The sequence below is a fragment of the Hyperolius riggenbachi genome, chromosome 6 (genome assembly GCF_040937935.1).
Source record: "Hyperolius riggenbachi isolate aHypRig1 chromosome 6, aHypRig1.pri, whole genome shotgun sequence".
NCBI lineage: Eukaryota > Metazoa > Chordata > Amphibia > Anura > Hyperoliidae > Hyperolius > Hyperolius riggenbachi.
The window spans coordinates 305248411-305264082 of NC_090651.1; the positions used below are offsets into that span (position 1 = coordinate 305248411).

Below are 15672 nucleotides of genomic sequence, written 5' to 3' on the forward strand. Positions count from 1 at the left end.
TTAAACAACGCTCAGGTGCTACTAAGGAGCTCAGAGTGTTCTAGAATATATCCCCCCACAGGACATGTCATGATCTCTGATAGCTAGATATTGGAAATCTGATTACTATCCTGGGGTGATAGATTTGGTAGAAACTATCAATGAGATTATGAGAATGGAAGAACTAGTGCTCTCTGCACAAGACAAAATGAATGCTTTTACTACCCAATGGGCTATTTGGATAGAATACCGAGATGAAAATCTTTGTTCCTCTGCTCATTCTCTTGGTTAAACTGAACCAGAGATGAAGCACCCTCATGTATTTACCATATACATCAGTGGGAACATTAGAGAAAACACCTACCCTGTTCTCGGTTTCATTCTTCACTGTTTGGCTTGCTTCTTATCAACCCTGAAAAAATTCCCGACTGAGCATTTAGTCTGGCTTTGCTCAGGAATCATTACAGCTGAGTATGTCTTCTCTGATGTCTTTTCAAGCCCAGCCTGCCCCCTTTTAGCTCTGCTCAGGAATCATTATAGCTGAGTCATTATAGCAAAGCCAGAATGAATGCTCAGTTTGGGATTTTATCAGGGCTGAGAACAAGCAAGCTGAACAATGAAGAATAAAATAGAGAGTAGGGTAGGTATTTTCTCTAATGTTTCCACTGATACATATGGTAAAATAAATGAGGGTGCTTTGTCTCTGGTTCACTTTCAGCCCTTTCTCTGATCTTCCTTCTTTTACCCCATATATTTCTGGAGCCCTGGCGGAGGTCTCTGTGGTGACTACTGATTGGACCTTGTTTTTGGAACTGGGTGTTTTACTATATGTCTGGATTCTCACAGTGGGGTGACTAACCTATCCTTTTCTATGGCTTTTCCACCCTCTTTTTCCTTTTCTTTTTCTCTTATCGTCATTCTTCTCTCTTTTCTTTCTCTCTTTTTCTGAACTTTTTTTTTGTAAAAAAAAATCTCTTTGCTCACACTATAATTAAGAATTTTATGCTGTCAGTACAGTCCTTCATAATTCTTATTCTGAATGTGTTTGTTTTGTTTTGCTGTGATAGTTAGTCAGCAGATACGATTTCCTATTCTCTATTGGTAAATATTTTTGATCTGCTTTGTACCTTACTTGTAAGGTAACCATTATGTATTGTTCCTATTATGTTTTCTTATGTGAGCAATAAACTTTGAAGCCACTTTGGGTGCGCTCCATGGGGGGCCAGGATCATTAGGGGGCCTTGCCCAAAGACTCCTTACTGTTTTTTGTACTAACGAGCTGGGATTCAAATCCTACATCAAAGGCTTTACCAGTACACTACCTAGCGATGGAGAGAAGACGCAAGACACAGGAGGAGCGCACCAGTGGACAAGTGACTGCAAGGTCCACTACCAATAATCTGCCTATCCATCATATTGAAATAGACTGGGCCTACCTCTGTGCTCCCAACCTACCGCTGATCAAGCAATATCTTTCATTCTGTGCAATTGACCAATTTGATTTCTTTTGACTGAAAATTTATTGAATCATCAATTAGGTCGGCACATTGGTGCATCGATTTCTAGTAGATTTAGATCAGAGTGATCAAATCTGCCAGGAACCTATGAGAAAAACTGCTAAGTATATGGCCACCTTAAGACTGCAGCTAAATTCTATCAATTTTTCCAGGTCTACTTGCAGGTGAAGGAACTTCCTCAAATGGCAATACAGAAAAACACAAACATCTGAGCAGATAAATGTAGAGAAGTATTTGCTTACAAGTTGTAGTTGAGTTGCTCAGACCAGTAAAGCTCCGAACGCTGGTGTTAGTCAGAGTGTAGACAGTAAAGGTGTACGGCACTCCAGGTAGGAGGTTATCCACCACTATAGGAGGAGGCGGAGCTGCTGTGTCATTCATGGTTTTGTTATCCGGCATTGATGTTACAATCACAGAGTACTTGTAAAAGCTACTGTACACGTCAAGGGGAGGAGTCCAGGAGAGATTCACATTAGTTTCCAAAACATTAGTGATCCTGACTTCCAACACAGTAGAGGGCACTGCGGAAACAAAAATATTTGAACACACTTTTGTATAACACATTTACACTTAGGCCAGGTTAACAAGGAATTCAGTGTAGCGCTAAGCACAGCAGATGCACAGCACACACTAATGTATGGCAATGGCAATGCACAATGTATGCTTTGCGATACACAGTGCTCTGCAGTGCACAACACAACATTGAAAGTACTGCTGCATGCATTCTGACACATACAGTGGGATGCGAAAGTTTGGATAACCTTGTTATTTGTCATGATTTTCCTGTATAAATCGTTGGTTGTTACGATAAAAAATGTCAGTTTAATATATCATATAGGAGACCCACACAGTGATATTTGAGAAGTGAAATGACGTTTATTGGATTTACAGAAGGTGTGCAATAATTGTTTAAACAAAATTAGGCAGGTGCATACATTCGGTCACCACAAAAAAAGAAATGAAATCAATATTTAGTAGATCCTCCTTTTCCAGAAATGACAGCCTCTAAATAGAGGTGTAGCGAACGGTTCCAGGCGAACTTCGGGGGTTCGCGTTCGCCTGCACCAGGCGAACTTTTGCGGAAGTTCGATTCGCCCCATAATGCACTATGAGGGTCAACTTTGACCCTCTGCATCACAGTCAGCAGGCACATTGTAGCCATTCAGGCTACACTAAGCCCTGGAGCCCCACCCCCCTTATATAAGGCAGCCTCCGGCGGCCATTACAGTCACTCGTCTGCCTGCTATTAGACAGACTAGGGAGAGCTGCTGCAGACTTGTTCTTCTAGGGACAGATTAGTTAGGTTCTTGTCTGCTTAGCTTGCTCCTGGCTGATTGTTATTGCTTTTATAGCACCCAGCAACAGCTCTTGTCAGAGCTCATCCTGTACTTTTTTTTTTCTTCTGTGTGTCAAACTGACACTTTTGTTGCATGCACAGCATTGCTAATTCATAGTGTGTGTGCCACTGCCAGCAGCCCAGTACATTCAGTGACTACCTGTGTGTGTGACAGGGAGCTGCACATTGTACTACCCAGTACTGCATATACCCCAGTACCTGTTTTGTATACTTAACCCACCTCATCACTGCATATACCTAGCTTTGTGTTAAGTGAACCCAGCTCACTGCATCTAAATACCTGTTGTGTTGGGTGAGAACCCACCTGGCCACCTCACTGCATCTAACTACCGGTTGTGTTGAGTGAGAACCCACCTCACTGCATCTTAAAGAGAACCCGAGGTGGGTTTGAAGAATATTATCTGCATACAGAGGCTGGATCTGCCTATACAGCCCAGCCTCCAAGCCTCTGTTGCTATTCCAAACCCTCCTAAGGTCCCCCTGCACTCTGCAATCCCTCATAAATCACAGCCACGCTGCTGACAAACAGCTTGTCAGAGCTGGCTGTGTTTATCTCTATAGTGTCAGTCTGCTGCTCTCCCCGCCTCCTGCAGAACCCCAGTCCTCGCCTGCATCCCTTCCCTCCCTGCTGATTGGAGGGAAGGGACGGGGGCAGGGACCGGAGCTATGCAGGAGGCGGGGGAGCATCTGAGACTGACACTACAGATGTAAACACAGCCTCACAGCATGGCTGTGATTTATGAGGGATTGCAGAGTGCAGGGGGACCTTAGGGGGGTTTGGGATAGCAACAGAGGCTGGGCTGTATAGGCATATCCAGCCTCTGTATGCAGATAACATTCTTTAAACACACCTCGGGTTCTCTTTAAGTACCTTCACTGTTCAGTGAACCCAGCTCACTGCATCTAACTACCCAGTACCTGTTGTGTATACTTAACCCACCTCATCACTGCACATACCTAGCATTGTGTTGAGTGAACCCAGCTCACTGCATCTAAATACCTGTTGTGTTGGGTGAGTACCCACCTGGCCACCTCACTGCATCTAACTACCGGTTGTGTTGAGTGAGAACCCACCTCACTGCATCTTAAGTACCTTCACTGTTCAGTGAACCCAGCTCACTGCATCTAACTACCCAGTACCTGTTGTGTATACTTAACCCACCTCATCACTGCATATACCTAGCGTTGTGTTGAGTGAACCCAGCTCACTGCATCTAAATACCTGTTGTGTTGAGTGAGAACCCACCTGGCCACCTCACTGCATCTAACTACCGGTTGTGTTGAGTGAGAACCCACCTTACTGCATCTTAAGTACCTTCACTGTTCAGTAAACCCAGCTCACTGCATCTAACTACCCAGTACCTGTTGTGTATACCTAACCCACCTCATCACTGCATATACCTAGCGTTGTGTTGAGTGAACCCAGCTCACTGCATCTAAATACCTGTTGTGTTGGGTGAGAACCCACCTGGCCACCTCACTGCATCTAACTACCGGTTGTGTTGAGTGAGAACTCACCTCACTGCATCTTAAGTACCTTCACTGTTCAGTGAACCCAGCTCACTGCATCTAACTACCCAGTACCTGTTGTGTATACTTAACCCACCTCATCACTGCATATACCTAGCGTTGTGTTGAGTGAACCCAGCTCACTGCATCTAAATACCTGTTGTGTTGGGTGAGTACCCACCTGGCCACCTCACTGCATCTAACTACCGGTTGTGTTGAGTGAGAACCCACCTCACTGCATCTTAAGTACCTTCACTGTTCAGTGAACCCAGCTCACTGCATCTAACTACCCAGTACCTGTTGTGTATACTTAACCCACCTCATCACTGCATATACCTAGCGTTGTGTTGAGTGAACCCAGCTCACTGCATCTAAATACCTGTTGTGTTGAGTGAGAACCCACCTGGCCACCTCACTGCATCTAACTACCGGTTGTGTTGAGTGAGAACCCACCTCACTGCATATAGCTAGCATCCCCCCGAGATGGACAAAATGGACAAATCAGGTAGAGGAAGAGGTAGAGGCAGGCCCAGAGGAAGGCCACCAGGCACCGGCAGGTCTGTGCGAGGTGGTGTTTCTCTGATTTCGTGCGGACCTGCCCCAAAATACAGTGCTCAGAAGAAGGCACGTGCCATCACTTCCCAAAATCGTGAGGAGGTGATTGAGTTTTTAACACAGAACACCTCAGCTCCCGCAGCCACCAGCGCTACAACAAGCACCACATCCGCTGCATTTGACACTTCGCAGGAATTACTTGGTGGTGGTGGTGAAATCACTGATTCCCAGCCACTACTGCCACAACAACAAGAAGGCGCAGGTACACCACCTCATACGTCTGAGTTAGGTGGCGATAATATGGACGTAACGTGTGTGGATGGGGATGATGGTGGACCACCTGAAGTTGGTGCACTTGAGGAGGTGTCTGAAGAAAGCACAGCTGGCCAGGAGGATTATGATGACGATTATACGGATACCACATATGTTCCCGGTAGAGGAGATGACCAGGGGGACAGTTCAGAGGAGGAGTCAGAGAGGAGTAGGAGGAGACGACTCCATGATAGAAGCAGAGGGAGCTCGTCCTCAGAAACAGCTGGGGGCAGTGTCCGGCGCCATGTATCGCCAGCCAGCACACATGCCCTTCAACGTCAGCTGCTGATGCCACCGTAGCGCCATCAGCCCAGGGGGGCTCAGCGGTTTGGAAATTTTTTCACGTGTGTGTCTCAGATCGGAGCAAAGCCATCTGTTGTCTCTGCCAGCAAAAATTGAGCCGTGGAAAGGCCAACTCTCACATAGGGACAAGTGCCTTACGAAGGCACCTGGAGAGAAGGCACAAACAGCTATGGCAAGAACACCTGAGGAAAAGCAGCACCCCTCAAAAGACAAGCCACCCTCCTTCTCCTCTTCCTCCTTCAGGTGCATCGTCTTCATCCACTTTCTCCCTTGCACCTTCACAGCCACCCTCCTCCACACCGCCTCTTCCCTTGAGCGGTTCCTTCTCCTCTGCCCACAGCAGTACCCAGCTGTCCGTGAAGGAAGTATTTGAGCGGAAGAAGCAAATGTCTGCCAGTCACCCTCTTGCCCGGCGTCTGACAGCTGGTGTGGCGGAACTATTAGCTCGCCAGCTATTACCATACAAGCTGGTGGAGTCAGAGGCTTTCCGTAAGTTTGTGGCCATTGGTACACCGCAGTGGAAGATACCAGGCCGCAATTATTTTTCACAAAAGGCCATACCCAAACTCTATCGTGCAGTTGAGAGGCAAGTGGTGTCATCTCTGGCACATAGCGTTGGGTCCACCTGACCACGGATGCCTGGTCTGCCAAGCACGGGCAGGGCCACTACATTACATACACAGCCCATTGGGTCAACCTGGTGACCGATGGCAGCAAGCAGGGAGTACGTGGCTGCGCAGCAGACCAACTTGTCACACCTCCACGGCTTGCAGGCAGGCCTCCAGCCACCTCCTCTTCACCGACTACCACCGCTTCGCTGTCGTCATCCTCCTCCTCCTCCTCCTTGGTTGGTGCCACGATCTCCTCTCCAGCTACACACCCCAGGGCCTATGCTGCATGCCAGGTATGACGGTGTCACGCAGTGTTAGACATGTCTTGCCTGAAAGCGGAGAGTCACACTGGAGCAGCTCTCCTGGCTGCTCTTAACAAACAGGTGGAGCAATGGCTGACCCCGCACAAGCTTGAGATCGGCAACGTGGTGTGTGACAACGGCAGCAATCTGATTGCTGCGTTGAATTTGGGAAAGCTGACACACATACCCTGCATGGCACATGTGCTGAATCTGGTCGTGCAAAGATTTGTGTCCAAGTACCCAGGCTTAGAGGACGTCCTGAAGCAGGCCAGGAAGTTGTGTGGGCATTTCAGGCGCTCTTACAAGGCCATGGCACGCTTTGGGGAGATTCAGCGTAGAAACAACTTGCCGGTGAGACGCCTGATTTGCGATAGCCCGACTCGCTGGAATTCCACCCTGCTGATGTTCTTTTGCCTGCTAGACCAGGAGAAAGCCGTCACCCACTACCTGTATCATTACAGTACAAGGACACAATCTGGGAGGAAGGGGATGTTGTGGCCCAACAACTGGACACTGATGCGAAATGCATGCAGGGTCATGGAGCCCTTTGAGGAGATGACCAAACTGGTGAGTCGCGATGAGGGCACCATCAGCGACTTGATCCCCTACGCCTACTTCCTGGAGCGTGCTGTGCGTAGAGTGGTGGATACAGCTGTGGAGGAGCGTGAACGAGAAGAGTTACGGCAGCAGGAGTCGTGGGAGCCATTTACACACGAACCCGATGTTCCCACAACACCTGCGGCAGCACAGAGGGGGGAGGAGGTGGAGGAGGATGAAGAAGAGGAGTCGTGTGGGGAAGGAGAGGAGTCAGACTCTGATGATGGTGATGAGGAAGGTGTTTCTGTGGAGGAGGAAGAGGCGGCGGAAGAAGAACAACCGCGGCAGCCGTCACAGGGGGCTTCTGCTGCTCCACGTTCCCGTGGTATTGTTCGTGGCTGGGGGGAGGAAGAGGAGTTGCGTCCCATCACTGAGGAAGAGCAAGAGGAGATGGAGAGTACGTCTGCATCCAGCTTTGTGCAGATGTCCTCTTTCATGTTGTCCAGCCTGTTGAGGGACCCCCGTATCAAAAAACTCAAGATGAATGACCTGTACTGGGTGGCCACGCTACTAGACCCTCGGTACAGGCACAAAGTGGCGGACCTCTTACCAACTCAATAAAAGGCGGAAAGGATGCAGCACTTGCAGAACAAGCTGTCGATGATGCTTTACAATGCATTTAAGGGTGATGTGGCTGCAAAACGCAATCAAGGTACCACTGGCAGTAACCCTCCTCCTCCCAAGTCCACGCAGGCAAGGACAGGACGCTCCAGCGATTTCAGGGTAATGTCGGACATGCGGACGTTCTTTAGTCCAACTCCTCACCATAATCCTTCCGGATCCACCCTCCAACAACGCCTGGAGCGGCAGGTAGCCGACTACCTGGCCTTGAGTGTGGATGTAGACTCTGCGAAAAGCGACGATGAACCCTTGGACTACTGGTTGCGCCGGCTTGACCTGTGGCCAGAGCTGTCCCAATTTGCCATACAACTTCTCTCTTGCCCTGCCGCAAGCGTCCTGTCAGAAAGGACCTTCAGTGCAGCTGGAGGCATAGTTACTGAGAAGAGAAGTCGCCTAAGTCACGACAGTGTTCAGTACCTGACCTTTATCAAGATGAATGAGGAATGGATCCCGGAGGGCTACTGCACGACCGAAGACTAAGTCAGTTCCCACACACAGCATCTCTGCCTGCAGGCCGCTTGACTGCCTTCTCCGCCACCACCAACAGGGTCCAGGACTCTAGGCGGATTCCTGAATTTTTAGCTACACTAATTTTTCTGGTGCGTGTACATGCCTGCCTAATTTTTCTGGCTGCACTGCGGGCGGCTGCAACAACAAAACAAAAGGCATGTACATGTGCCCATCCCCCTTCATGATCATTACCTTGCCGCGGTGAAGGGGCTTGCGCATCACAATGAAGCAATGACCGCCGGCTATTTGAGTGTCTCGGGTGGGGGTGGCACACAAAAGATAATAAGGTCGTTGCTTCATTGTGGTCAGACCAAATTTGATCAGCTGGACAGTCACTGTTGTTCTATCATTGAGCTACCACAGCCCGGCGACCATATGGGCTTGAAAAACGCCACGGCCTACACTCTGGCCACGGTGCACACCAGTCCAGTACCGCCGTCACTACGCAAACAGCTGTTTGCGCTGCGTTACACAGTGAGTTTGGTGTGTCAGTGTGTAGCAGAACTCTAATGACACTCCCTGATTGATGTATACCCATGCAAGACGTTTTAAAGCACTTTAGGCCTGCAATTTAGCATTCAATTTGATTTCTGCCCTTAAAATGCTGCTTTGCGTCAAATCCAGATTTTTCCCCGGGACTTTGGGCATGTATCCCACTCCGCCATGCCCCCCTCCAGGTGTTAGACCCCTTGAAACATCTTTTCCATCACTTTTGTGGCCAGCATAATTTTTTCTATTTTTGAAAGTTCGCATCCCCATTCAAGTCTATTGCAGTTCGCGAACTTTTCCGCGAACTGAACCTTCCGCAACATCTCTACCTCTAAACGCCTCCTGTAGGTTCCAATAAGAGTCTGGATTCCGGTTGAAGGTATTTTGGACTATTCCTCATAACAAAACATCTCTAGTTCATTAAGGTGTGATGGCTTCCGAGCATGGACAGCTCTCTTTAACTCACACCACAGATTTTCAATTATATTCAGGTCTGGGGAATGAGATGGCCATTCCAGAACATTGTACTTGTTCTTCTGCATGAATGCCTTAATGGATTTTGAGCAGTGTTAGAGTCGTTGCCTTGTTGAAAGATCCAGCCCAGGTGCAGCTTCAGCTTTGTCACTGATTCCTGGACATTGGTCTCCAGAATCTGCTGATACTGAGTGGAATCTATGCGTCCCTCAACTTTGACATGATTCCCAGTCCATGCACTGGCCACACAGCCCCACAGCATGATGGAACCACCACCATAGTGTACTGTAGGTAGCAGGCGTTTTTCTTGGAATGTAATATTTACTAATTGGTTGTCTAATCTTGACCTTTTCATCCACAATCAGGTCAGTGGGTTTAAAGTAGGATATGGAGGCTACCATATTTATTTCTTTTTAACCACTGCCTGCAAAAGGGACATTTGTAAATGCCCTATTTGTGCACCTTTAGTGCAAATATGATGTTTATATAAATATCTACCCTGCCTAAGTGCAAGAGTGCCTCCCGAGAGTGCATTTTACACCCTTTAGCCCACAGCATGAAGTGGTTGCAAACTGTCTAGCTCACAGTTTCCCAACCTTATCCTCAGGGCCCACCAACAGTACATGTTTTGCAGAAAACCACAGTCACAGGTGGGGTAATCAGTGTCTCAGCGGAAGCTAAAGAAAGGGGATCTCTGGACCGGGAAGAACACAGGAGCGGGGGGACCACAGGAACAGGACCAGCATGGGAAGGGGGTAGGGGAAATCACAGGATGGGGGAACAGGAGCTCAGGAGAGAGGAAAACAGCACCAGGGGAGTACAGGATAGAGGATACTCTGCATATATTAGGCTGGAGAGCACAGGATGAGTTGCCACTAGTCACTAGGGAAGCAATATGGGGGAGGAAGGGGTGAACCACTAAATACCTGGGAACCATAAGGGGGATGGGGACCCTGGACCACCAGGAAACACTGTATAGGGGAGCGGGGACCACTAGACTGTCAGGGATTGCTGTGTAGGGAAAGGGGGGACCCATTAGACTGCCAGGGAACTCTGTGTGGGAAAAAATTCCCCGTGCCGCTCCACCCGGATATTTTATCATACCACCTGGCTGGAAAAAAATTCTGGGGAGAACACAGTTTTACTACAGCCAAACCTAACCCTTCACTAACACAGAACCCTTCTCCCTGACGCCTAACCTTAACCACCCCTCCTGCCGCAAAACCCCTTCATGATTTCCTACCTTAACACCCCCCATAAAAAAAAAAGGTACATATCAAGGACCGCCATAGACACCCATTGAAATATTGGCGACAGAAGGAAACTTGGGTGATGTAGGCGCCTGCTATTGAAACTGCAGTTAGAAATTAGTGGACGCAAGCACCCACTATTTGTAGCCTGAGTTTTCACAGCCTTAGGTGCCTATGGCCTCTATTCATCACTGTCTTTGAGATAACTTTTTCCAGTTTGTTAAATTACCGAATTTGAGGTTTATCGATTTCTAGTTGTATTCATCAAGATTTTTCCGCATTCGGTGTGAATTCAATAAAATATCGATAACTATTCGGTAACCAGTCGATATTTCCATTTTACAGCGGTAATTTAACACAAGGCCATAAGATTCCCATGGAATTGTGGGTAAAAAGGCAGTCCTTTGAACACCACGTAGCAACATTCTGAATAGGGCTTAACACCTGGACCAGGATTCTGGAAGTGGCTTGGGACAATCCTACAATTTTGCCAGCTGCGGCTTGATAGAAGCTTTTTCTAAAAAAATATAGTGCAGCTAGCAAATTAGTTAACCCTGGCGCTGCCTGTGTTCTCTTACAAGATGATTCAAGAGAAATGCAGATGTCCTGTTATAGCAAATAAATATATTCTCTTGCTCCTGTTGTGATTGCTGAGTCTTTAAAGGGAACCTAAACTGAGAGGGATATGGATGTTTCTTTTAAACAAAACTGGTTGCTTGGCAGTCCTGCTGATCTCAGACCTGAAACAAGCATGCAGCTAATCCAGTCTGCCTTCAGTCAGAGCACCTGATCTGCATGCTTGTTGAGGGGCTGTGGCTGAAAACATTAGAGACACAGGATCAGCGGGAGAGTCAGGCAACTGGTATTATTTTAAAAGGAAAAATCCATATCCTTTCAGTTAAGGTTCCCTTTAAGAGTTTACATATTTGTACATTAGTACATCCGTAGCTCTTAAATATACTGTAGGTACTTAGAAACAACTGATCATTTCCCTTTTGATCGACTCTGCACCTTCTAATATTAGATCTGTCACTTGATGAATGTAAAATTGGTTGGATCAAACACATATAATACCTTTATGGGCAGCTTTACAGCACTTAGCAGAAAAAGGCAGTGTATTCACTTACATGTTGTATTTTGGGCGTCTAGACCAGTACTGCTCCGCTCACCGGTAGCGGTCAGAGTGTAGATAGTAAATGTATATGGTACTCCAGGTAGTAGCTCTGGCACATGTGCAGAATTAGTGTGATTGACTATTAAGAAGTGGTTCCCTGGATTCCATGTAATATTGTAGGAGTAAGTAGAGCTGTTGTCGTCCATAGGAGGCGTCCAAGTCAGATTCACATAAGTGGCCCTAACATCAGTAACGTGGAAGTTTGATACAGCAGAGGGCACTGTAAAGGCAAACAAATAAGACTGAACAAAAACTTTATAACAAAAACCTTCACCTAAGAAGCAAAACACAGACATGGTTAACAGGGAGTTTAGGGAGTGCCGCACATCTTTCTTCTGCCTTGGGTTTCGCAAAGACATTATTATTATTATTTAGTATTTATATAGCGCCAACATATTACGCAGCGCTGTACAGTGTATATATATATATTGTCTTGTCACTAACTGTCCCTCAAAGGAGCTCACAATCTAATCCCTACCATTGCCATATGTCTATATTATGTAGTGTAAGTACTGTTACTGTAGTCTAGGGCCAATTTTTTTACGGGGGGTGGGGGGGGCAATTAACTTATCTGCATGTTTTTGGAATGTGGGAGGAAACCGGAGTGCCCGGAGGAAACCCACGCAGACACGGAGAGAACATACAAATTCTTTGCAGATAGTGCCCTGGCTGGGATTCGAACCAGGTACCCAGCGCAGCAAGGCGAGAGAGCTAACCACTACGCCACCATGGCAACATATGAAACGTGGTGGCTGTTTAAAAAGTATTATTGGCGTGCTCCCACCCCTATTTTTTTTTATTACTTAAAAAATAAATAAGTTGCCTGCCGTAAATGCTAAAAAATATGCTATTGAGGAAGTAGCAGTCTTTTTAACCATCAGGTAATCGTTATCACTGATTCATTGATCACTATTTCTGATTTCAGTTATTTCTGATTTCAGATGTGTAAGAAATCTGGAAGCAAGCCTCTTACGAAGAGGGAGGATAACGGCTAACATTTGGATGCTTACCTTGGTAGTGGGAAATCTTTGCATGGTTGCAAGGGCCGGATCAACCTACTTCAGACTGCTGGGGGGCCGGAACATACATAAAATGATGTTGAAAAACATTACATTGAATCTAGGTATTAATTCCCCCTAATCAAGCCCGGAGGAGAACTCCCAGCAGCAGCCATTCAGTCATGCGGCACCTGAAAAATGTCTTTGTGCACCAGAGAGTGAAGCATACCCAGGTGACAACCTGCCTTCTAATTGGACAGCAGTGTCACCTGATACAGAATTGGATGCTAGCGAATGTCTGCTTGCTGGCTTCTACAGTATGTGAATGGGTGGTGCCAGCACTGCTATTCTATATGTGGGCCGCCAATATTTAAAGGTGCAGTGGGCCGCATCTATGAGTTATACATTTTGTGCTTGGGGCTAGTGAAAAAGCCTTGGGGGGGCCACATTTGGCCCGCGGGCCATAGTTTAGGGACCACTGGTCCAGAGGCTTCCCAGATCCTTTCTGAGCCCATTGTTCCTATACAGGACCCCTTTCTTATTCTTTCTGTGCTCTTGGCCATGTATGAACACATCTGTACTGGGCATGTGTGAATAAGGTCCACAAATGCCCAGTAGAACAAAGCGTTGGGCACTAAGGAAAAAAGCCGTGCACAATGAGCTTTGTTCTACTGGTCATGCACAGACTTTACTTGTGTATACCCAGTCCAGCTCATACATGGCAGGAGCGCGGCTATATAAAAACATACCGTATATACTCGGATACAAGTCGACCTCGTGTATAAGTCGACCCCAAAATTTGACCCGCTTAAGCTGGTATTTTTCAATGTTTCAAGTATAAGTCGGCCCACGAAAGTTGATAGCTGCAGGTGGGGACTAGGAGGGTTACTGGTTCTACACTTGGGGACCAGAAGTAATGTCTGCACTCAGAAACTAGGAGAGGTTAATAGCTAGGAGAGGTTAATAACTGGTCTATGAGGTGGTCTATGAGGGGTCGAATTTTGTGGAACCGATCATAAGCAGGGTGGCCTCTTAGATGACCAATAAGACCGCAATACATTATTTTTGACTAGACCCATGTTAAGGAGAAGGCCCCAAAAAAATGTTACGTTCGGAAACTTTGAGTGGTTTCCACCGAAAAGGCTGGGCATGGTAGCTTCTTGGATTGGCGGTTGCATATTGTGTGGCATAATGGTTGGTCTCAGCCACAATTAAGTCGTAGAGACCAGCAGTGATCAGAGAAAAAAATTCTGTCACTGAGGTGTGGCGGGTGAGGGTTTGGCCGGGTGATCAGAAGCCCGCAGGGGGCAGATTAGGGCCTGATCTGATGGATAGGAGTGCTAGGGGGTGACAGGAGGTGATTGATGGGTGTCTCAGGGGGTGATTAGAGGGGAGAATAGATGCAATCAATGCACTGGGGAGGTGATCGGAAGGGGGTTTGAGGGGGATCTGAGGGTTTGGCCGAGTGATCAGGAACCCACACGGGGCAAATTAGGGCCTGATCTGATGGGTAGGTGTGCTAGGGGGTGACAGGAGGTAATTGATGGGCGTCTCAGGGTGTGAGGAGGGAATAGATGCAAGCAATGCACTGGGGAGGTGATCGGTGGGGGGGGGGGGGGGGGGGGGTCTGAGGGCAATCTGAGGGTGTGGGCGGGTAATTGGGTACCCGCAAGGGGCAGATTAGGGTCTGATCTGATGGGTAGTAGCAGTGACAGGTGGTGACAGGGGGTGATTTATGGGTGATCAGTGGGTGGTTAGAGGGGAGAACAGATGTAAATAATGCAGCACTTGGGAGGTGATCTGAGGGTGGGTCTGTGGGCGATCTGAGGGTGTGGGTGAGTGATTGGGTGCCCGTAAGGGGCAGATTAGGGTCTTATCTGATGGGTGGCAGTGACAGGGGGTGATTGATAGGTGATCAGTGGGTGATTACAGGGGAGATTGTAGATGTATACAGTACAGAGGGGGGTCTGGGGATGATCTGAGGGTGTGATCAGAAGCCCCCAGGGGGCAGTTTAGGACCTAATCTAAATTTTTAGCATTGACAGATAGTGACAGGGGGTGATTGATGGGTGATTAGGGGGGGGGGGTGATTGGGTGCAAACAGTGGTCTAAAGGGGGTGATCAGGGGGGGTCTGAGGGGTGCTGTGGGCGATCAGGGGGCAGGATCTGTGTGTGTGTGTGCTTACTAGGGGGGCTGCCTCCTGCCCTGGTGGTCCCTCGATCACTGGGACCACCAGGGCAGGAGGCAGCCTGTGTAAATCGCTTTGTATACATTACAAAGCGTATTATACGCTTTGAACGCGGCAGATCGGGTGTTAACAACCCGCATGCGCTGCTAATTGGCCGGCAGGTTGACATCGCGGGTGGGCGGAGCCTAATGCCGGTGCATGCGCGTGCATCTATGCACACAATCCCCGGCTATTCAGTCCCCCAGGAGCCGGCGCCGATCAGCGTTACGCGGTCCTGGGGGTGCCACTTTGCCGACGCCCATAGGTAGTGGGCGGTCGGTAAGTGGTTAATGATGCATCGTTAAAATTATTTCTACTCATATGAATTTTCCATTCAGATAAGATCTAATTACTCCTATACCTTATGATTTAAGATATTGTGGGCGCCTCCTACAAGTTTTCTCAGTTGTAGTCCAACCGTTCGGGGTATTATGTGGTACACCACATGTCCAAAAACATAAGGAGAGCGACTGACCAGTACCTGCCAAGCGGATCTGTGATACTGAACAGGAATTATTAATTTCCCATAGGCTCTGTTGGTAGTTGCAGGCAATTCACCCTTGTGTGTATATTTCACTACCCTACTCATACCAACTTCACCTAACAATACCGCACCATCGGGCTCCTGGTCTCTCTCATTACAGAACCTTGGCGGTTTGAAGCTCAGCCACCATGAAGCATACCATTTTCCTAAACTTAGATATTACAGTTGAACAGTGTGCTGGCCCAAAAGCTGTTATGGGATCATCACCATTTTTAAAATGGAGGACGGAGATTTCCACTGATCACAGGGGACACACAGGATGCAGGAGAGGAGAAAGATAGTGTACCTCGCGGGAGGTAAGTGTAAAGTGTGTATGTTTATTTTGACTTTTAATTTTAAGTT

General features: G+C 47.8%; 1 protein-coding gene across 6 annotated transcripts in view; it reads right to left on the bottom strand.

The window, feature by feature from the left end:
• PTPRH (protein tyrosine phosphatase receptor type H) overlaps positions 1-15672 on the bottom strand; it is a 228057-nt gene that overhangs the window by 64516 nt on the left and 147869 nt on the right. For all 6 annotated transcript variants that reach the window (XM_068241258.1, XM_068241262.1, XM_068241261.1 and 3 more), the window contains 2 exons: positions 11514-11780; positions 1739-2017 (listed from right to left, as the gene is read on the bottom strand). In XM_068241258.1, the coding sequence (XP_068097359.1) occupies positions 1739-2017; positions 11514-11780 (546 nt within the window). The remainder of the gene's footprint in view (positions 1-1738; positions 2018-11513; positions 11781-15672) is intronic.